The sequence below is a fragment of the Fonticula alba genome, assembly GCF_000388065.1.
Source record: "Fonticula alba strain ATCC 38817 unplaced genomic scaffold supercont2.1, whole genome shotgun sequence".
Lineage (NCBI taxonomy): Eukaryota > Rotosphaerida > Fonticulaceae > Fonticula > Fonticula alba.
Window position 1 is genome coordinate 3,340,867 of NW_009242971.1, and position 21,513 is coordinate 3,362,379.

General features: G+C 66.0%; 6 protein-coding genes across 6 annotated transcripts in view; 1 reads left to right on the top strand and 5 right to left on the bottom strand.

The window, feature by feature from the left end:
* H696_00714 (hypothetical protein) overlaps window positions 1–3,286 on the bottom strand; it is a gene marked incomplete at both ends in the record, with an annotated part of 5,167 nt that extends 1,881 nt beyond the window's left edge. The window contains 2 exons of the mRNA XM_009494597.1: window positions 162–1,757; window positions 2,306–3,286. Coding sequence (XP_009492872.1) covers window positions 162–1,757; window positions 2,306–3,286 — 2,577 coding nt within the window. The remainder of the gene's footprint in view (window positions 1–161; window positions 1,758–2,305) is intronic.
* A 3,004-nt stretch (window positions 3,287–6,290) lies between these two features.
* On the bottom strand, window positions 6,291–14,156 carry H696_00715 (DNA replication ATP-dependent helicase Dna2). Its single transcript, XM_009494598.1, has 10 exons — window positions 13,545–14,156; window positions 12,942–13,328; window positions 10,233–12,691; window positions 9,957–10,072; window positions 9,654–9,770; window positions 9,112–9,523; window positions 8,161–8,838; window positions 7,776–8,031; window positions 7,209–7,667; window positions 6,291–7,018 (listed from the first exon to the last, which is right to left on the bottom strand). Exons 1-10 carry the CDS (start codon window positions 14,136–14,138, stop codon window positions 6,443–6,445), a joined length of 6,054 nt encoding a protein of 2,017 aa, XP_009492873.1. The 5' UTR covers window positions 14,139–14,156; the 3' UTR covers window positions 6,291–6,442.
* Window positions 14,157–14,768: 612 nt separating this feature from the next.
* H696_00716 (hypothetical protein) lies at window positions 14,769–15,587 on the bottom strand. Its single transcript, XM_009494599.1, has 2 exons — window positions 15,407–15,587; window positions 14,769–15,187 (listed from the first exon to the last, which is right to left on the bottom strand). Exons 1-2 carry the CDS (start codon window positions 15,434–15,436, stop codon window positions 14,816–14,818), a joined length of 402 nt encoding a protein of 133 aa, XP_009492874.1. The 5' UTR covers window positions 15,437–15,587; the 3' UTR covers window positions 14,769–14,815.
* A 1,616-nt stretch (window positions 15,588–17,203) lies between these two features.
* H696_00717 (hypothetical protein) lies at window positions 17,204–19,383 on the bottom strand (the record flags this gene model as incomplete). The annotated part of the gene is made up of 4 exons (XM_009494600.1): window positions 17,204–17,425; window positions 17,624–18,625; window positions 18,821–19,002; window positions 19,377–19,383. 4 exons carry the CDS (start codon window positions 19,381–19,383, stop codon window positions 17,204–17,206), a joined length of 1,413 nt encoding a protein of 470 aa, XP_009492875.1.
* Window positions 19,384–19,544: 161 nt separating this feature from the next.
* H696_00718 (hypothetical protein) lies at window positions 19,545–19,917 on the top strand (the record flags this gene model as incomplete). The annotated part of the gene is made up of 2 exons (XM_009494601.1): window positions 19,545–19,575; window positions 19,697–19,917. 2 exons carry the CDS (start codon window positions 19,545–19,547, stop codon window positions 19,915–19,917), a joined length of 252 nt encoding a protein of 83 aa, XP_009492876.1.
* Window positions 19,918–20,219: 302 nt separating this feature from the next.
* On the bottom strand, window positions 20,220–20,575 carry H696_00719 (hypothetical protein; the record flags this gene model as incomplete). The annotated part of the gene is made up of 2 exons (XM_009494602.1): window positions 20,220–20,271; window positions 20,373–20,575. 2 exons carry the CDS (start codon window positions 20,573–20,575, stop codon window positions 20,220–20,222), a joined length of 255 nt encoding a protein of 84 aa, XP_009492877.1.
* Window positions 20,576–21,513: the final 938 nt, after the last annotated feature.

Sequence of the window (21,513 nt, forward strand, 5' to 3'; positions counted from 1 at the left end):
TGGGTCAGCTTGGCGGCGCCCTCCTTCTGCAGGGTGGTGGCCATGGCGGCGCCCTCCTTTTGCAGCTTGCTGGCCAGGGCCGAGCCGTCCTTCTGCAGCTGGGTCAGCTTGGCGGTGCCCTCCTTCTGCAGCTTGGTCAGGGTGGCTGAGCCATCCTTCACCAGCTTGTTGTAGGTGGCCGTGCCTTCCTTCTGCAGCTGGGCCAACTTGGCGGCGCCCTCCTTGCCGAGGGCCGTCAAAGCGGCAGGGCTGTTCTTCTTCAGGGAGTCCACCGCCGCGGCGCCCTCCTGGCGGAGGCGCTTTGCCGTGGCGGCACCCTCCTTCTGGAGCCGGGCCAGCTGGGCCGCACTGTCCTTGACCATCTGGTTGTACTTGGCCGTGCCGGTCTTTTGCAATTGGTTGACCATGGCCGTGCCGTCCTTACGCAGACGATTGACCGTGGCCGTGCCCTCCTTGCGAAGTTTCTTGTAGCTGGCGGCCCCCTCCTTCTGCAGCTTCTGATAGGTGGCCGAGCCATCCTTGACCAGTTGCTTGTACTTGGTGGTGCCGTCCTTCTGGAGTTTGTTGACCATGGCCGTGCCCTCCTTCTGCAGCTTGTTGACCGCAGCTGTGCCGTCCTTCTGCAGCTTGTTGGCGATGGCTGTGCCGTCCTTGACAATTTGGTTGTACTTGGCCGTGCCCTCCTTCTGCAGGTGGGTCAGGGCGGCTGAGCCGTCCTTCACCAACTTCTTGTAGGTGGCAGCGCCTTCCTTCTGGAGCTTGTCGGCGATCATCGAGCCATCCTGCACCAGCTGGTTGTACTTGGCCGTGCCGTCCTTTTGGAGCTTGGACACCACGGCCGCGCCGTCCTTCTGCAGCTTGGCAAGCTGGGCCGCGCTGTCCTTGACCATCTGGTTGTACTTGGCCGTGCCGGCCTTTTGCAGGCGGTCTGCCGTGGCGGCGCCCTCCTGGCGGAGCTTCTTCACCCGGCTGGCGCCCTCCTGCTGCAGCTTCTGGTAGGTGGCCGTGCCCTCCTTGACCAATTGGTTGACCGTGGCCGAGCCGTCCTTCACCAGCTGATTGTACTTGGCAGCGCCCTCCTTCTGGAGCTTGTCCACCAAGACCGAGCCGTCCTTCTGCAGTTGCTCAACCAGGGCCGCTCCCTCCTTTTGCAAGTGGGAAACCGCCTGGCCGGTCTGCGAGCGAAGGCGCTCGGCCGCGGCCGGGGCCCCGGCCAGGGTGCTGGCCACCGCGTCGGCGGCCCAGCGTGCCTGGCCGCGCACCTGCTCGGTCACCTGCCGGGCGCCCTTCTCGGCCGAGCGGATGGCCTGCTCGGCAGTGGCCGCCGTCCGGCGCTGGGCATCCACCAAGGCCGGGGTCTTGGCCAGCCGAGCGGCCGAGCTGCCCACGCCATGGAGCTTTTGCACGGCCGCATCGGCGGCCTCGGTGACCACATGGTGTGCCACGGTTTGCAGCGTATCGGACACGGTGGATCCTGCCCCCTGGGCGACCTGGCTCAGAAGCCGGTCCCCGCGCTCGATGGCCTCACCGACGGTGTGGACCATGCGCGTCAGGCCGATCGAGTTGCCCACATGCCGGGCGAGGTTCACCCCGATGCCGGTGGGCAGGCGCCATGCCCGGCGGTCCATTGGGCCGGGCTGAAGAAAGGCCAGCGGGATGTCGTTGCGCGAAAAGCCGTTGCGGATCTGCTCGACGGTCGGGCCCTTCATCAGGGCCTGGCCGCCGTCCATCGGGCGGACACTGCCGCCCCAGATGAGCTGAACACGCACCGGGGCATACACCGGGCCGAGTGTCAGGCCGAGCCGCAGGGCCGGTCCCCCCGAGCCAGAGGTCCATCCCCCCCCGCCCCCCCCCCCCAGTCATGCGCAGACGGAAGTCCGAATGTCCGGCAAGAGGAGGGCCACACCACACCAGCGGAGCCGGCCAGCAAAGTAGAGCCCATGCATGGGGGGCCCGATTCCACATGCGTTGGGAAGCAGCGAGAGTGAGGCCATCGCACCAAGCAAGTGCGAGCCATTGTGCGCCAGTCACAATGACATCGACCACGGCACACCCATCCACACCCATGGACACACACACACACACACACACGATGGCGGTTCGAACGGTGGGCGACAATGATAGATCGGCGGTCAGATAACTCGGCCCACTCAACATAGCCCGCCGCCCATGGCGGCCGGCGGCAGGAGAGAAATGTGTCCCCTCGAAGGGGGTACGAGAGAGAAGTGAACCGCTGGCCACCCCTCCCCCCCCCCCCCCCGCTGTCCATCGCAATCGTGGGATGTGCCCAGGTAGAAACACGCACCCGCTTGAGAAAGTTGAGCGCGAGCTGCTGCGGCCCGGGGCTCGGGGCCACCGGGGTGCCGGCCAGCTGGCGGTCCTCGCGATCGGCCCGGCGGATGTCCCCGCGCAGCCGATCCGACATGTTGGACTGGCTGTAGTCCAGCACCCGGGCTGGACGCATCTGGTCGGGTCGAATCCGCGCGGCGGCTGGCCGTTCGGCCGGCGTGACCAGGGTGCTCTTGCCGATGCCGGCCGGCCGTTGGACCTCCAGGTGGGGATCCACCCGGCAGGCACTCATCTCGCGGTCGTAATCGAAGAAGGTCGACGTGACGGGCTGGCGGCCGGCCAGCTGGTTGGCCAGCTCCTCGCTCGTGTACGTCGGGCCCCAGAGGATGCGCCGCCACCAGGTCAAGCTGGCCAGGGCGCCGGGCAGGGTGTCCGCATCGGCCCCATGGCGCCGGTGCATGGCCGCACACTCGGCATACGCCCCGGGGCCCTGGGGCACCGGGCATGTGTCGCTGTCATGCCAGTAGGCCGCCGGCTCGGGGCCGAACCAGGCCCGAACCGAGCGCCACTCCGGGTGGAAGGGCAGCTGCTGGCTGGCCCAGTGGAGCTTGGCATGCTGCTGGAGGTTGGCCCGGTGGGCGCGCTCGTGCGCCACCATGTGCCGGGCCACCATGGTCCCGACGTCGGTGGCAGGCGATGCGCCGGTCGGGCGGGTCACGCTAATCTGCGACTGGACAACCGGCATCGCCGAAAGCGACGTCGTACCGCGCGCGCCGCTGGGCCGCCTCGCCGGCGGCGCCGAGGCGGCCCCCCTCTTCGGAAAGTCTCCGGCCAGGGGGATGGCCGCGTCCTTCATCCGGGCAAGGGCACGCTGTTGCCAGGCCCCGGCCGACGTCCCGGCCATTCGCGCGCACAAGCACCCATGCACGCGCAGGAGGCCGGAAGGATGGAGCGGCCCGATAGCCAGCACGGTCCCGGCCACCGGGTCCCAGCACATAGGGACAGGGGAGCCGAGCCGGCAGGGGAGGTCCCGTCCCCGTCGGGGAAGGGCGGCGGGGAAAGGCCCAATAGGCGAATTCACACTTCGGTGTCAGAGCCCAGCAACTCGATGCGGTGAAAAAAAAAAAAAAACAGGCGCCAAGATTGGCAAGTGACGATCTCTATTCATCCCCGGCCCGACATGCCCCCGCAGCCCGTGGCCCTGGCCGTGCGAGGCTCTCCCCCGGCGGGCCTTCCTCGCGCGCCGGGGCGGCACGAGGACGTGTCCCTCTCTTTCTCGCCCTCCGGTGTGTGACTTCTCGCTCTTGCTCTCTCTCGCTCTCCCGCTTCCCCGCCCGCCGCGATGGCAAAGATGGCCACGCGTGGCAGGGGGCACGCCGGGGAGAGGGCAATCTCCAACGGATGTCCAGCCTCAGTGGGGGGGTACACGTACGCGCTCCTCCGGGCGAAGGGTCCCGGGCGAGCCGAAATCCAACAGCTGGCCGAGCTCATTGTGCAGACGCTCGGTGGCTTGCAGCATGCGCTCCTCCGATTGGCGAATCGAGTCCGCCAACTGCTCCAGGTCGGACTTGGTGGCCTGGGCCGGGGAAGGGGGCACGGCGCCGTTGGAGGGAAGGTCGGCCTTGGAAGCTCCGTCACCGTTTGTCTTCTTCCCCGGGCGCGACGTCGTGCCCCTCTGCTCTTTTAAATGCGGCGCATACTTGATGATGGGGGGCGTGCCGCCGGCGGTGATGACCGTCTGCGGGCGTGTGGCCGCCGCGTCCTACATGAGAGGGGGTATTTGTGTCAGGACCAGGCTACTTGGCCGGGACTCGGGCGGTTGCCGAGCAGGCCGAGGGGGGGGTGGGGATGGCTCTGCCGGCAGGGCAGGCTGGGGCTGGGGAAAATGCATGGTCGTGCGGAAAGCAAAACACGCCACGCCGCCCCTCCAAGTGTCGGCTTGCTTCGTATTGGGAGAGCGGCCGGGCCGTTCACATGCCGGGGAAGGGAAGCCGCTGCTCCTTTTGACGCACCTCGATGTTTTCCATCTGCATCTCGTTCTCAACCTCCGAGAGCAGATAGGTGTTGCCTGGGGTATTCCACTTTACGACGGCGCGGTTGCCGTGTCCCGTAAGCTGTGCATGTCACCGGCGCATCCAACCGAAGGCGGCGGCGGCGGCGGCGGCGGCGGCGGCAATGCCGACATCCATGGGTCCGAAGCACGGGCCGCGAGGCAGGGCGTGAGCGAGCGCCAAACAAGGGGACAAGGAGTCAACCCCGAAGTAGGAGCAGGAGGAGGCCGGCACATCCGAAGGATTCAATGGCCAACGAGGGGCCAGCTGCCGGGCCGGCACGAGGGGGCCCCCGGTGGGGAAATCAAGCGCGTACCTTGTTCCACAGCCACACGGGCCAGGACTGCATGCTGGAGGGGAGGTCCTCCTCCTCGGTGATCAGGAGGACATTGGGATTGGGCACCACGGCCGGCTGGCCGGGGGCGCCAGCCGCTCCGGGGACCGGGACCGGCTGGAACATGACCGTACCGTGGCGCTGTGCCACGGACTGGGCATGCACCACGGTGGCGCAGGCGATGGTGGCGGCCAGCAGGGTCACAAGGAGTTTGGCCGACCGCAGCACGCCCAGTCCCCCTCTGGAGGACTCGGCGGGAGCGGCGTCGGCCACAGCCACGGGCGGTGACACCGCCCCGGGCTGCAGGTCGTGCTGCTGCTGGCCGACATCCTTATTGACTTGGGATGTCGACATTGTCTTGGACGACCAGGGGGAGGGGGGTCGGAGGGGCGGCGGTTAGTGGGGAGTTTTTGGCATGCGCTTGAGGGGCCGCGGCGCAAAGGGGAGCCAGCCACACGGCCAGGCCGGTCGGCACAGCGAGGCGCCGATGGCAAACAGGCCGCATTCGCAGCGGACCTGCCACCCGCCCAAGGTCAGCCGCGAGGCGGGGGGGGGGGGGGGGCGACGGGCAGCAAAAGCCGAAGCCATGCTGCTGCCGCTCAGGTGGGGCCTCCCGAGGACGATCGGCACAGCAGACGGACGACGCAGGGAAGAAGCAAAATGGGCGACATCATGGACAGGGGGAGGCGAGGTACATATTCGGCTTTACGCAGTTCGTGTGCGTCTGGGCGTGGGTGAAAAAAGGACGTAGGTGCTCTGAAGGCAGGATGGGTGGTTTGGTTATGGTAATGGGATTTGTCTGCGCCCCGGGACCGGTGAACGCGCTTCGCAGGGGGTATTTATTTGTCTATCCTCTTTCCCCGTTCCCCCCTCCGCCCTGGGACCCCCGCCCCGCCTCCTCCCCCGGCCACACCGGCCGACACGCAGACATGACGACAACCCACCCTCCTGCTCATGGCCAGCACAGGGGTTTGGAGGACGCGATGCCACAGGGAGGCGGGAGGTCGGCAAGAGGCGAGAGGGTCACGCCCTCCCCTGTTCCGCGCTTGTCAGTCCGCATTTTCGCCGGCTCGCATCACCCCCGCCCCCAGCCCACGCCCGCCCCCCCCCCCTCACCACCTGGCACAGTTTCCCACGCGAATGCAGGCGGCCATGGTGACGAGAGGGGAGCCACCGCACCACACCGCACCACACCGGCCCGGGACGAGCCCCCCCACACGACAAATAATTGTGGAAGAGATGCAGCCTATTGATACACCAGAGAGCAAACTCAGTCCCCTCGCGGGAGGGGGGACGGGGGGGGGGGGGGGGGGGGGGGGAGGGGGGGGGCGGCCTTCCACGGCCATCGTGGCACGGCGCACGCCTTGACCACAATCCACGCGTGTCCCCACAATCAAACGGCTGCTCCTGGTGTTAACTTTAAGAGAGCGAATTAAGGCGAGCTGGCCATGCGCCTTCTCGCAGCACGCCGCAAGAAATACACTGAATCAGCCCCCTGAACAGGCGCAGGAGTCCGCGACCGGGTGCTCCGGTCAACCATGGCGTGTGGGAGACCCTCCTGGCCTGGGACCGCGACCGACCAGGAAGTCAAGAGAGCTCCCGACGCTGGTTGACCCGGGGGGGGGGGGGGGAGCCGGGGACCTCTCGGGAAGGAAGTGCCCACCCCACGAAAACGCGGCTCGCAGGCCGGGGGGGGGCCCTTCTTCTATGTTGACACCGAGCAACGTAGCCCCCGCGAGACCCGGGGGCACGGATGGCTATCGGGGGACTATTCTGCAGTCCGAGCGCGCTTGGATCCCGTGCATGGGGACGGCGGGTCACGTGCATCGTCGCATGATGTCCGGACCACGGTCCTCGAAGGGGCCCGGGCCGCCCCCCGGCGTGTCCAGTGAACGCACTGCTCGGCCGTGAGGGACTCCAGGCTGGGCAGGGAGAGGAACGAGCCGCTGCCAGAGCCCAGGAGATCTGGCGCCGAGGGCAAGGGCGCCAAGGGGCTGCCAGGTGCCAGCCCCGGCGGAAGGCCATCTTCCGCCAGCGACGCCGGGCTGTCTTGGAGATCGGGCTGTGTGCTTGCACCACAGCCTGGAGGGCTGGCTGTGGGACTGAAGGGGGGCAGGTCCAGCGGAATGGGAAGCACCGGCAGGCAGGGGCCCTGGGCGAGGGTGGCGCCGGTGGGCGGCGCCGAAACCACCCGGCAGCCAGGGCTGTGGGACACATGTTGCAGGACCATCTCCATCAGACGGCTGTGGGCCAAAGTCCGGCCGCTGCCCACGAGCACGAGCTTGCGTTTGGCGCGGGTGATGGCCACATTCACTCGACGCCACTCCTTCAGGAGATCGCCGAACTGGCATCGGTCGCAATGGACGCCGCCGGGGGCGTGGGGCCAAGACGGCCGGGAGGGGGGAGGGGGGGGGGGATGGGGGACCAGGAGCAGAGAGGGGAAGACGAGCGGAGATGCGGGTGGAAAGGGGGGTATGTCAGTGGAAAAAGGCACGGAAAGAAGAAGAGGAAGAAGGGCCGGAAAAAAGACGCACGGCGCCGGTGCTGTTCGACCGGGTGAAAGACACCACAACCACCTCCTTCTCGCGGCCCTGGTACTTGTCGACCGTGTTCACCTCGACAAGGGACAGCATGTCGGAGAAGCTGGCCTTCTTCTTGGTCGGGGGGCCACCGTCCACCAGGCAGGCCATTCCCGCAGCGGGCCCCGACGCGGCGCCCGCTTGCGACTGTGTTTGCGAGAGGATGGCCAGCTGGGTGCCATGGACGCCGGTAGCCGAGAGGGGAGCCGCCGAGGCAGACAGGCCACCCCCGACGGCCGGACGCATGCCTGCGCCAGCTGCCAGCGGCTGGCTGGAAAAGGTGGTCCCGGTATCGGGGTCCGTGTAGTCGGCCGAGTGCATGACCGTCTGAATGATCGACAGCTGGGCGCGGTAGGTGGCAATCACGCCGATGGAATTGGGGTCTAGCCCGGCACGCAGCAGGGCCAGGGCCACCTGGCAAAAAGCCACACAGGCAGAGCATGGCGCAAGCCCACGCGGTTAGTGTGAAAAGGAGCGCACGCAGGAAAGTCCACCACACGGACGGAGCCCATGCAAACGAACCTCACGGACCAGGAGAGCCTCCCCGAGGTTGGTGGTCAGACCGCCGGACCGGCCGGACGGGTGACCGGCGGAGGGGCAATCTGTCTGGCCATTGGCAGAACCATCTGCCGAGGGGAGGGAAGGAGGGGCACCATCATCCGCCAGGGCCTTCAGCAAATCATCCACCACCGACATGGAGCTTGCCTGCGAGTGTTGCTCGAGCATGTTTTGATCCATCTCGGCCAGGCGATCCGTGTCCAGGAAGATCACCGAGTGGCTGAGCCCACGAGGGGCAGAGGGCCAACAGCATGGGAGTCAGACAGCACAAAGAGGGGGGAAGGAAGGGAAGGAGGGGGGATCGGCACAAGGGCACGGGGGCCGAAAAAAAAACCGAGTGTCAGCGTACCCTGGCTCGAGGATGGCTGACAGCCAGCAGGCCTCGGGGCTCGAGCCGTCGCCGGCGCCGGCGCCGGGGCTCTCGGCGCAGCACCCGCAGCAGCCAACCAGACGGTTGAGTAGATCTGGGCCAAGCATGCTGCATAGGTCGGCGCCCTTGGCTTCGAGCCCCGGGGGCAACACCGCGCCCAAGGCGCTGAAAGGTTGCCCAGGAGTCGGGGTGGGAATGGCCCGAGCGTGGCGGCCCTCGGAGCCCGCCAGCAACTGCGAGGGATCCAAGTCACCGGGGAGCCGAGTAAAGTCCCCGGGCCAGCGGAGAGTCGTGGCCTCGACGCGGGCCGACCCGGCAAGCAGCCGGCCGCCATACACCAGTTGGTTGGACAGCTGGCGAATCGGGCCATTCATGCGGTATTGTCGACTGAGAGAGAGAATGGCACTGGGATGGGCCGATGCCAGTCGACGGAAGAGACTCTGATCGAGACCATCCTCCTGGCCGGCGCCCGGGGCACCGCCGGCGGGCTGATTCTTGGCCAGGCTCGACTGGACGACTGGCGGAAGTTGATAGAGGTCGCCGACCATGATGAAGCAGTCCGCTCGGTGCGCCGCCATCAGAGCCTGCGGCAGCTGCGCCTGCGATGCCTCGTCGATGATGCACAAGTCAAAGCGACCAACCTCATCCATGTGTTGACTGGACCCGGGTGTCAGTTATCCATGGGGCTGGAGCAGGGGATAGACACACATGGACACACGCGCAGACACGCAGACACACAGATATACAGACACACAGATGTGCAGACACACATTGACAGACACACAGACACACAGATATGCAGACACACATTGACAGACACGCAGACACACAGATATGCAGACACGCATTGACAGACACACAGACACACAGATATACAGACACACAGACATACAGATATGCGAAAAGTGGAAAGAGGGCAGGACAACATACTTTTTGCAGCTCAAGCACGTGGAGCCAACAACCCGAACCGATGCCAGGAATGCCTGGTATTCGGCCAGCGAGCCGAAGTTCTTCGCCTGGATGGTGTGCTGCAGCACCACCGGATCCACAGGTGACTGGTCCTCGATGTGGGGGGAGGCTGGGGCATCGCCGGAGCCCATGGTGCCGGAGGCATTGCTGGCGTGCATGCCAGTGGAGGTGAAGTCGGAGATGATGCGCATGATAGGGCAGGAGGGCTCCAAGTCCAGGAGCTTACGCAGGATGTTGTCAACGGCCGAGTGCGTGTGCGAGGCGACCAGAACTCGCGCATTCGGGAAGCGCCGCAGGTACAGGAGAATCAGCCAGCAGATGGTTGTCGTCTTGCCGGCGCCAGGCATGCCCAGCACGAGCATGTAGTCTTGGACTGCAAGCGAAGGAAGTCCAAGGGACAGGCGTCGGGTGAGGAAAGATACGCCGCATGATGCAGGGGCAGCGGCAGCGGGGGGGGGGGGATGCGAGGAAAAGCGGGCTTTCTTGTGTTCGGAGGAACGCACCGGCCAGGGCCTTGCGGAGCATCAGCTGTTGGTCGTCATTCACCAGCGCCGGGTCCTCGGCTTGGGGAAGATACTCGGCAATCTCGGTCAATGTGGGCACGGCCGAGAAGCGCGGGGCTGCGCGCGGGAAGATCCCCAGCAAAGGGGGCACCCACACCAAGGGCGTCCGGGCGCCAGATGGCGCATCCGCGGATGGCCAGGCAGCCAAGTGGCAGAGAGCGTCAGGCAGGGAGATCGGGGGAAAGCCCCCTCCAAGAGGCAGAGTCAAAAACAGGGGGGCCCCCGGCAAGAAGTAAAGCGGACCTTCCAAGTCGACCACCAGCTCGCGAAGGCGTTGAGCTCCGGAGAAGCCGAACAGATCGAGCAGAGCCTGGCGCTGGGCGGTTTGACGGAAACTGGAGCTACTCCAGGCCTCCAGGCTACGATCCGCAGAGGGACGGCATGATGTGAGGGGCGGGCGGAAAGGAGAGAAAGGGCCAAAAGGCGCGGACATGTGAACGAGTGCGCGAGCAGGGGGGGCAACGCGCACATGTGCGCAAGGGCATGGATGCCGGGCAAAAGTGGACCAGAGGAACATACCGATACAACAGCGGCCGCTCGCGAAGGGTCGGTCCTCCGGGGGAAACCGGCTCGCAGATGTCCTCCAGGTCCGGTAGATCTTCGGTCCCGGCAAAGCGCCGGCCCGAGGAACTCGACCCAGCCAGCAGCAGCGGCGGCGGCCGGAAGATGTGCTTGGTGGAGAGGTTGATTTCCAAGACCGGGCGGAAGCCAAGCACTTGGCTCAGCCACTCGGCCAGAAGAAGCTCCCCCGCAAGGCCGGCCCCGGCCGGGCCATTTGGCACACCGGCCACCCGGGTGAAGGCCATGTCATTGGTGTCGGCAAGGCGCCGGCCCCGGTCAAGCCACGCACCCTCCAGATACATTGTGGCGAGGCCGATCGAGTCGCCGGCGCTCAAGGTGTAGCCCTTCCCCATGTACATGCGCTTGAAGATGTTGGACAGCCAGCTGGCGGTGGAGGAGGACAGAAAGATGGCCCGCGCCCGGCGCCGCAGCCGCCGGAGGGTCCCCCGCTCGTCCGGCCCGAGGGGCACCAAGTCCAGCGGCAGGCCGGAGGGGGCTCGCCCGCGGCGGACTCCCGGCCCGGCTCGGCCTCGGACGGCCATCGTTTGGAAGAACCCCAGGAAGTCGGGCCCGAGCTCGGCCGCCAGCCCGGCCACCAGCACTCGCGTCAACAGCGCCGCGCTGGCTGGCCACCGGGCGAGGGAGGCATTGGGGCCGGTGTCGGGCCTCGCCATGGGGCCTGGCCCGGAGGCCGAGACGGCGGCCGGGGTCGATGCCGCCGCCGCCGCCGCCGCCGCCGCCGCCGCCGCCACAAAGCCAGCCGGACAGTGAAGCCGGAAGCGGTAAAGCAGATCGCGCGGCGTCCTCCCGGAGTTGAGCGGCAATGTGGGATCCGAATAGCGATGGAACTTCGGGGAACGCCCCGGGCCGGAGCCCATGCCCGGCGTGACCAGGCTGCCGAATTCCAAACCATCCAGCGAAAAGCCGAGCGCCGCGCGCCGATGTGCGGGAGTTTGCCAGAAGGAATCCTCCTCGGAGGCCGTGGCCTGGTCCCGGAGGGACTCCTCCACATCGACCAACTGCAGCCAGTGCCGAAGGAAGCGCCCATGCTCCTCGGTCACGGCGCTCGTCTCGGCCAGATAGTGCAACCCGACGAAGCGACTGTGGCTGCTCGGCACCGGCCGGGGGATTTGCCCCGGTCGAAGCGGAGCCTCCGGCTCGGGGAAGATGCCGAGGCCGCCGGAAGCCGGGGCGCTCGTGATGGCGGCATCGCGCGACAGGACCGCCGCTTGGATCCCATCCGTGGCAAGGTGCCGCCGACGCATGGCCTGCAGGAGAGCCTCATGCACCGGGCCCACGAGAAGCGACTCCGGCAAGGTGGCTCCAGGCGGCGCGCCTCCGGCAGATGTCTGCGTCCCGGTAAGGGACAGCGTTTGCGAGGTGCTTGTCCCGGCCAGCCGGTGCGCTGCCCGATTGTGATCGGGCACCAGTGTCCCGAGGAAGGCGCGTGCCGAGGGCACCTTCGGTGTGGGGGACCTGCCGGGGGTTTGGCCTGCGGAGTCGCCGGGACGTCCGTCGGCCAGGGACACCGCGGGGGTGCTCTTTTCCCGGAGCTCCTCATCCATTTCCACGAGGGCCGTGGTGATGGCCATCTGGTCGAAGGGGGCCCCGCCCTCGAGCATGCGCCCGGCCAGCAGGCACGCTTGCCGCAGGTCGCACCTCTCGCAAGTCCGGTGGAAGGAGGCCGACAGCGGCTCCGGAAAGCGAGGCCGGGAATCCTGCAAGAAGGAGACAAGCTCATTCCGCCTGATGAGCAGCTCCTTGATGGCCTCCCAGGTGGCCGTGAAAGGATGGTAGATGGACTCACTGTGAGGGGGCTGGGAGCTCTGGTCACCTGTCGAGGAGGCCTCCCCGGAGGGGATGCCACCCCAGGATCGATGGTGCACCACCTGCACATACAGCAGGCCCGAGACAACCGGCTGGTCATACCGCTCGGATGCCAGTAGCGAATAGATGGCCAGCTGCGATTCGAAGTCGTTCAGGAAGTACTGCATGGAGGACATGGTCCCGCGAGTCTTCACCTCCAGCGGGGCCACTTGCACTCCGCCCCCATCAACCTGATACTCCACCATGGCATCGACGAATCCGCTCAAGCCGAGCAATGGGGACACCAGGCTTTCCTCGATGTTCAGCAGCCGGAGGATCAGGTTCTCAGACAGGGCCATGGAGTTGGCCTTGGCCTTGGCCTTGGCCGGGAACTTCTCATCCACAACCGGTCCAGCCAGGGCGCAATGCTTGTCCATCCATTGCCGAACGCCGAGTAGATATTGTCGCAGGAGGTTGGCCGCCACGTCGAGCGTGTAGCCGAGCGAGAAAATCTTGATGCGGTTGTCTTCGATGATGTCTTTGATGAGCTGCTCCTCGAACGGAGCATCCCGCCTGCCGGACATCAAGATTTGCTGCACCATCAAATGAACCTGCGCAGTGCCCCCGCGGTGGGGAGGTGCGGAACAACATCCGGCACAGGTGGGGGAGAGAGAGAGAGAGAGTGCATAGTGGGCACGGGGGATTAGAAAGGCAGTAGGGAGACGCGGGTAGGGGGAGTGGCCGTCGGCGAGGAAGAGGGGAAAGGGGGCGACGAAGCGACAGAGAGAGGGAGAGAGAGAGAGAGAGAAAGAAAGAAAGAAGGAGGGAGGAAAGCGCTGAAGAACAGCCCGCGCCGCATACCATCGACCCTCGGAGGGAATCGGTACTTCCCGTGAATTTCGAGCCGAAATACTTCTTGAGCACCGTCTGGCGGCTGCAGTGTGCGCGTGCGAGATCTCCGCTGGGGAACAGGAAGTCGGGATTGACAATGAGAAGGCCGCCCTCATTGTCGACAACCAGCGGCAATGCCAAGGCCTCGCCCATGACATCGGAGGCCTGGCCGAGGAGCGCGCTCTCGAAGAGGTGATATGCTCGGGCCACCGACCGCGTGGGGAGGCTATCCTGGCTGAAGAACTGCCGCGGAATGATTTGCACCGAGAGCCCAACCTCCAGAGGCAGGGAGGCCCAGTCATCGCGAAGAAGCACCTCCAGATCCCGCTGGACCCCGGGGTGATAGACGGAAACAGCCTAGCCGGTGGGCGCGATGTGTTCGTATGTCCGGGCGGGCGGGCGGGCGGGCGGGCGTGCACATGTGTGCGTATGTGTGTGTGCACCCACGTTGGGGCGTGTGGCGGTGTGTGAGTGTGCGCAGTCTCCCCCACTGAAGGATGAGGGGCCGGAAGGGACGGATGGCAAACGGAGCACAGGACAAATGCAAGGGCGGGAAGAGGGAGCCATGCGCACCCGCTGCTTGGTGGACCAATCACCGGAGTACCTCGGATCGAGGATGTCAGTCACTGGCGACACATCTGTGATGGTCAGGCGCATGAATGAAGGCCCGGAGCTCAGGAGATTCCGGGCATTGCCCTCCCGCGAGTAGGGCGCCCGATCCTGGCCCTCATCGTGCGGAGCAAAGGTCACTGCCTCAGGACCACTGGCCGGGGCATTTGGAACGGGCCAAGTGCCAGACATCGCCTCGTCGACCGGGGCGCCCTGTGCTGAATCATCGGTCGACATGGGATTTGGCGCCATCTTGACGGGCGCGGCGTCACCTGGAGCCGGATCGCCGGCCAGAGGGTCGACCGGGGTCGAGCAGGCCGGCGGGGTGTCGGCCGGGGTCGAGTTGGCAAGCGGAGTGTCGAGCAAGTCCATGCCATACTCCATGGAGTCTAGATCCGAGAGATTTTCAAAATCCGACAGAGACACGAGCCCCGATACGCCGGGGTCCGAGAGGCTTCGCACGAGGTCTGTCTTTGCCAGGAGCGCCGGTGGGACTGGTGCGTAAGTGCCCGCCCCAGATCTCTCTTCGGGCATGCCCTGCTGAATGTACTCACCCATGGCGGTGCGGAGCCCAAGAGAGAGAGAGAGAGAGGAGGAGAGTTGGGAGGGCGTCCCGCAAAAGAGGCAAAGGGGAGGAGGGGAGGGAAGGGCGAATGAAAGGCGCGATGAGCTGAACAGCCGGGCAATGGGCGGGCGCGTGTGCCTCAAGAGAAAGAGCAACCCACGGCGCGAGGGTGTCAAGCGAAGCGAGGGCACACAATTGAAAGAGCATGGTCCATGCGCTGGCGCCCAGAGGGGGGGGGGGGGGGGGCGCCTGTGCCTTTGTTCAACCCCACAGGGCAGCGGAGCCGCCTGCTTGTCGCCCGTTGTCCCTTGCCATGGAATTGGCGGATGCCGCGGCGTCCCACAAGGAAGACTCGCCGAGATCGGACCAAGATCGGAGCACGATTGCTTAGGGCGTGTTCGTTGGCACTCCGCCGCGCGGGTGGCGCGCCGGGTCCCATGTCTATTCTCTCTCAAGTACAATGGGTGTGGAGCGCACGCGGAGCGGCTCCTGTTGGTGTTGGAGTTGTTGGGGGGGGGGATGGGGGGCTTCTTTTTTTTTTTTCGGGCGCCCGAGAGATCGACGCAAGCAGGAGAGGCGATCTCAATGGCCAGCGACCGGCAAGGGGGGGAGGGGGGGGGGGGCACACGCACGCACGCACGCACGTATGCACCCAATCGGCTGGCCGCGTTCAATTCAATGTCCCCCGGCAATTGGGCGAGCCGCAGAGACAGGGAACCCGCTCCTCGAGCTCGTCCTCCAGGGGGAACTGATAGTCGAAGGTGATTTCCTGGCCCACAGCGATGGCGCGCTTGGCATGGAAGAAAATGCGCTCTGTGGCTCCGGGGCGCCCTCCCAACTGGACCATCTCCCCGAAAGAGCGCACCACACCCGGGCTGTCGATGGAGAAGCCGGGGGTCGACGATTGGCTGGGGTGGCCGCCAGCGTCATCGGAATTACCGCCAGCCCCGCCGGCGGCGTGGCCCTGGGCATCAGCATAGCTCCCAACAAAAGGAGCCGCCGAGGTGGACGTGTCGAAGTGGACCTTGGCGAAGGCGTTGGGCTAGAAGGAGGGGGGCCCCACGTCGATGAACAAACAAAAAGGACATCAATGTCGCCACAAGAATGAGGGACATGGGGAGCGAGAGAGAGAGAGAGAGAGAGAGAGAGAGACGAGGAGGAGGAAGAGGGAGGGACAGAGAAAAGAAGGGAGTGACCATGGCCAGGGGGTCAGATGCGCGAGATCAAACAAAACGCAACGGCGGGAAGGCAGCGAACGCACATCGCACGAGTGGTTCAAAAATCGGGCCATGCCGCCGGACAAAGTGGCATCAATGATTCGATCATCGCCGGCCCGGAAGAGATACGAACTGCCGATGCCACGAGCAGTATAGGCCTTCTCGCGGCGCTCGGACACCTACCCCCGGGGTGTGGCAGGAAAAGGAAGGGAAGACATGGCCGCGGCTCGGCGTCAGGGATCGGCCTCTCGAGTAGCACAGAGACAGGGTGATGATCGGGAGGCAAGGGGGCAAAAAAAAAGGAAAAGGAAAGGGGACAAAATGGACAGACTTGGCCGATGCGCACCTTGGTTCCAATCAACTCACCGATGTACTCGAAGATCACACCGCCGGGCTCGATGTTCTCACACGCGAATACACCCCAGTCGTGGATGCGACTCCGAGCGAAGGCCACCCGGGGGAAACGCCGACGAGAGGGGTCCAGCGGATTGGCCAGCGGGACCGGCGCCAAACTGCCCAATGCCGGACCACCAGGGAGACTTCCGGCTGAAAGGGACCCGAGGCCACAGGCGACGAGCGTGCTATTGGATGCCGTGGATGCCAGCAGGCCAGGCGCCGACTGCAGATCCACCGGATCAGCGTAGCAAGCCTCCAGCGAGGCAAAGTACGCCGCGGCCAGGTGGGTCAGGGCACGCACACTGGTCGGCGGGGGGACCTCCTGCCCGGAGGCAGCCGAAGACCAGGGATCCGTGAAGCCGATGGCCAGCGCCAACGGCAGGCTCCCCTGGTACCCGACGCTCTGGACCGCTCGGCTGGCGGGCGTCAGCTGCGGCTCGGTGGGCGACCCGGTATTCAGCAGACCAGGGCTACTGAGCTCCGCGTACAGCTGAGCTGTCCCGGACAATGGCTGGCCCGGGCCCGAAGGCGAGGTCGTGCGCGACTCGACAAAGGTGACGTCACTCGGCGATTCGCAGGTGGCCGGGAGCCCAGGCAGGGGGGAGGCCGGGGCGGCGCCCGAGCGCGTGGGCGAGCCCCGGTGATTGCCATCCTGCAGGGAATTCGCACAGGACGCCTTGCGAGAAGGCGAGAACCGAGGATTGCCAACTGCCGGCAGCGAGGCCCCGGGGATCGGGGTACTTTGGGCATTTTTGCCGGCACGCTCCAAATTGCCGTCGCCGGTTGGGCCACTTGCCTGCCTGGTGGGCGTGGCAAAGGCCACATCATCGGGCTCATCGTCGGCCGCCGGCACATCCAACCCGAAGGAGCGCTGGCCCGCGGTCGGGTGGGGCGTACGACGAGCCAGAAAGGGATCCGCGCGAAGGAGCTCCAGCGCGATGGCCCCCTCTGGCCGGATAACCCCCTCCAGTCGGGGGAGGCGCATTGGGTCGAAGAGGCGCGAGGCATTTTCGCCGATGACATCGGCCGCCCCGACCGGCGATGGGATGGTGGCATACACCTCGGAAGAGGACTCCACCGAGGCAGTGACCAGGGACCTGGACCAGAGGCTGATTGGCCGGTTGGCATTGGCCAGCCACATGGGCGGGGGGTGGAGTGCGTGCGGGGATTGGCTCGGCACGGGCGGGAAGAACACCGACGGCGGGTTGAACCGATGCACCGCCCACGAGGTCCAGGACCAAACGCGCCGCAGGCGCACCTTGTCAATGACCGACACCGGCCGATAGGGCAAGCACCGAGCACATCCCGCGTCGTGGGCTGGGATTCGGTCAGTACACGGAGCGGGGCGTGCGAGAGGGGGTGTGGATGTCAGCACGCACGACGAGCAGGCATCTGCGAGGCCTCCAGAGCAGAGGAAGGCCTCCAAAAGGCCAGTGCTGCCGGGGTCAGGCGGTCTTTGGGAGCCAGCTCCGGGCCAATGAGACAGATCGGAAGAGCGTCGTGTTCTGCGAGGCCTCCAGAGCAGAGGAAGGCCTCCAAAAGGCCAGTGCTGCCGGGGTCAGGCGGTCTTTGGGAGCCAGCTCCGGGCCAATGAGACGCAGAAGCTCCTCCACAGCTTGGGCTGCCCCGGGGAATCGCTCCACCAGCAGCTGTGTTGATCCGTCGTCCTGAAAGGCGGAGGAAACGCCAACAGGTGTCGAATTGACACCCGCAATTTGGGGAAGTAGAGTCAGAGAAACGAGCATGTGCGTGCGTGCGTGCGTGCGTGCGTGCGTGCGTGCGTGCGTGCGTGCGTGCGTGCGTGCGTGCGTGCGTGCGTGCGAGAGGAAGAGGGAGAGGGAGAAGGAGGCAGGGAGACTACGCACACGGACATCCTTGCGGGGATTGAAACCACTCGTGGAGAGAAGCTGCGAGGGAACAGCCAATGTGTGGCCGTCTGTGGTGCTGAGACTGGTGATCGGACTGCCACCACAGCCGATCGCAGCACGAGGGAAGACAGATACATAGTGCGGGCCTCCATCGGCGGCATTGCCATGATCGCCAGAAGCCTGCGCCACGGTGCTCGAGGAAGAGGCCAAGGCCGAGGACGAGGAGGAGCCCGAAGTCGAGGAACAGGATGCCGCCATCGATGCCTGTGCAAAGACCCGCCGGAAGGAGGGGAGCGCTGCAGCATCAGCGGCTGCCGGCCAGCCAGATCCCGCCGCACCATGGACCAGAAGCGGGGTGGTGGAACGGAAAATTCCCTTGGGATCGGGATTCGGGGTGACGGTGATCTCGGCCCGAGTGCCCGGGTGAAAGTCAGACAGGTCTTCCACCTCAAGCTCGCCACCAGAAGGCATATCACAGATCGGGGCAGATGCCTCCGACGGGGGTGGCAGGGACATGGACCTCGCCGGCTTGACCAGCGCGCTAGCTGGCGGCCAGGTAGGGTCCAAGTCCGGTTGGGATGCAGGCGGTGAGCACCGGTCACCTTGGGGCCGGGGGGCGCCGTCGGACTCCGGGCGAGAAGATTGCCCTGGAGAGGGGACATCTCGCTGCTGGCCCCCGAAGGCCTGCAAGTCCTCATCCGTCGAGTCACCTGGCAAGTGTCGAGCTGAACGCTGGGACACGATGGATGCCCGGCGTCGGGGCGCAGTGCCAGAAGCAGAGGTCGAACGCGCCTTGCCACGCGAGCTCGCACGCCCGGGAGGGTTCACACCCGCATCTAGGGAGTCGGCGGAGCTGAGAGACGCCGGCCACGAGGAGGCAATCAGCGAGCTGGCTCGCTGGGCCGCCGCCCGACGGGAAGGCTGATTGACGAAGAGTGCTGCAACTGAAGCATCGTCCAATCCGAGACCAGCTAGGCTGGCCACGGTGCTGAAGCCCTTCTTTGAAGAAGAGGAAGCAGAGGAAGCAGAGGAGGAGGAAGAGGAGGAAGAGGAGGAAGAGGAAGACGAAGAGGAGGAGAAAGAAGAAGAGGAGGAGGAGGCAGTGGAGGTGGTGATGGAAGCAGGGGCTGAGGAAGGAGGGATTGAATCGCGGCGAGAATTCGCGGCGAGAGACGAGACCACACTCGTGCCTACAAGAGGGACATCGACAGGGTCATCCTCCGGCTTGAAGCGAGGAAGATCCTCATCTGTGGGAGCAGGAGGGGGAGGAGGGCGAGACTTCTTCGAGGCCGAGCTGAAGATCGAGTCCGGTGTATCGATGGCCGGGCGCTTTCGACCAGTCGGCCAGGGGGATTTGGCCCCTGGAGGCGGAGACACTGAAGGAGAGCGGCGCGAAATGACGGGCAAACAAGAGCGCGAGCGAGAGCGCGAGCGAGATCGCGAGCGAGAGCGCGAGCGAGAGCGCGAGGGGGAGCGCGAGGGGGAACGCGAGGGGGAGCGCGAGGGGGAGCGCGAGGGGAAACGCGAGGGGGAGCGCGAGCTGATCGGTGATACTGACCGAAGCCGGCGGGCTTGCCCACCACCTCTTGTCGGGGTGTTTGAAGCTCGGCTCTGTTGGGATGATGGGGAACTGGCACGCCGGGGCGACCGGAACATTGTTCGCTGAGCTGGCCAAGGCTTGGATCGATGGGGCGAGCGGGACTCGGTGCGAGACAACGACCGGGATCCGATGTGAGAAGGTGACCGGGACCGAGCATCGAGTGGTGAGGGCGAACGGCCCCGCCGAGCTGAGCGAGACCGGGCCCCTGACACAGCTGGGGGCTGAACTGGCCAGGAACCAGCCGGCCGAACAATCGGACTTGGAGAGGGCGACCGCGAAGGCGACCGCGAGAGTGACCGTGAGGGCGACCGCGCAAACATGCGCCTCTTGGGAGACTGCCGAGGCGAGCGTGAGCGCCGGGATACGGACCGAGATCGCGAGCGACGATTGGACAGCCGGCCAGGAACAGTGAGGCGACGACCTGTGCGCAAGGAGGGGGACCAGTCTCGGGAGCGTGAACTCGACTGCAGCTCTGACCGTGACCGTGACCGTGACCGTGACCGTGACCGTGACCGTGACCGTGACCGTGACCGTGACCGTGACCGAAAACGAGGTCGAGATCGAGATCGAGGCCGATGCTGAGATCGAGGCCGAGACCGAGACCGAGACCGAGACCGAGGCCGAGATCGAGATCGAGATCGAGATCCTGGGCGGTATCCCGGGCGAATCGAACGTCGGCGGGGCGTCGTAGATGCGAGTGCCTGCCGGGAGCCGCGCCGATCAGCCGGTGACAGCGACCGCGACCGCGACCGCGACCACGACCGCGAACGAGATCGCGACCACGACCGCGAACGAGATCGTGACCACGACCGCGAACGAGATCGCGACCATGACCGTGAGCGAGATCGCGACCATGACCGTGAGCGAGATCGCGACCGCGACCATGACCGCGAGCGAGATCGCCGGCTGATGGGTACCCGCCGGGGAAGGGGGGAGCCTGAGCGTGCGATACTGGCTGACCGACGCCAGTGGCGATCGATGCGCGACTGGCGTTCAGAAACTCGGCCGCGGTGGCTCGACTCCCAAGATAGCGATTTGCGTCGGGCTGCCGAGGGCGGAGGGGACGAAGTCCTCCCAGGAAGCTGGGACAGGGAAGATCTCGGGGTCGCATCCCGGGCAATCGAGCTTGACAGCGATATCACAGACCCGGACGGGGCTTTGGCCGGTGGAACTGATGGTGTCGATGGGGCCGGTGGCGCCGGTGTTGAGATGGCTGGTGGCGCAAGGGTGAAGTTTCGGAGGAACTTCGATGCCAACGGCGGGACAAGGCGCCGGGTGACATTGGCAAACACCAGCCGGGAGATCTCCTCGACGACCAGACTGGTGGCAACGGCGTGGGAGTCAGCCATCGGGCCCTCGGAGATCTCGCCGTGCCTTCTGGCGGGCTGCGTGTGTGTAGGGGGAGTCGGGACTGAAGGTGGGAGTGGCTGGTGGCGGCCCTGCGAAGGATGAGGGAGAGGCGGAGGCGGCTGCGCGGACGCCGTGGGCAGAGGCGGCAGACGACCCCCCTTGTGGGGAGACATCAGGCGGCTTTCTCTCCGGCGAAGAGGAGGACTGGCAGCAGCGGCAGCAGTGGTGGTGGCGGCAGCGGCGGCGGCGGCGGCGGTGGCGGCGGCGGCGGCGGCGCGACCGGGCAATGACAGAGGAGGGGAGGGAAGGGATGACGCAAGCCGGGAAGGAACGGGACAGGCAAATGAACGGATGTGATGGGGTAAGCACACCAAGGTCGCCAGTACGCCGGCTGCACAGAGGAGAGGGAGAGAGAGAGAGGAGGGGGGGAGGGAAGGGCGAGGAGGCGTGTGGATGTCGATGCCGGAATAGTGGACTTTGTGGCCCTCCCCTTTGGGCCAGGGGCGATCTAACAGCGCAGGTGCGGTCCACGTCCTCGCTCTGTCTCCTCCTGAAGGAGGAGGGAGATGCGGGCACCGATGCCAAGGCCCTTGCCGTGGCGGCCCCACACTGCCAGCCCAGCGGATGGCGACGAGGCCGGACACCACCACCACGCTAACACACACACACACACACGCACGCGCGCGCACCGTTCATTTGTCCACTTCGGGACACGAACTGCCCGTCGTCCGGGCTGGGTGGCAAGTCCGCGCACCGTGTTCACGACTAGCCCCCAACGATTTGCCATGTTGAGACAGGGGCCGATGTGCCAGTGGCGTACCGTGATCATCGTGCACATGGGCGCGTGTGATCATCGCCCCGGTCCTCGCCTCTGGCGTAAGGCCCCTCGCCCCCGGGCATGACCAGAGCCCCGGCTTCCGTGGCTCGGCCGCGATGC

Bases quoted from the DNA above. Each gene is read 5' to 3' on its own strand.
- H696_00715 (XM_009494598.1), bottom strand. From the start codon at position 14,138: ATGGGTGAGTACATTCAGCAGGGCATGCCCGAAGAGAGATCTGGGGCG. The intron at 9,524-9,653 runs GTGCGTTCCTCC...CTTCGCTTGCAG, and splicing joins GCTCCGCAAGGCCCTGGCCG to TCCAAGACTACATGCTCGTG. The intron at 8,839-9,111 runs GTATGTTGTCCT...ACCCGGGTCCAG, and splicing joins ACGTGCTTGAGCTGCAAAAA to TCAACACATGGATGAGGTTG.
- H696_00716 (XM_009494599.1), bottom strand. From the start codon at position 15,436: ATGGCCCGATTTTTGAACCACTCGTGCGAT. The intron at 15,188-15,406 runs GTGCGTTCGCTG...CCCTCCTTCTAG, and splicing joins TTTTGAACCACTCGTGCGAT to CCCAACGCCTTCGCCAAGGT.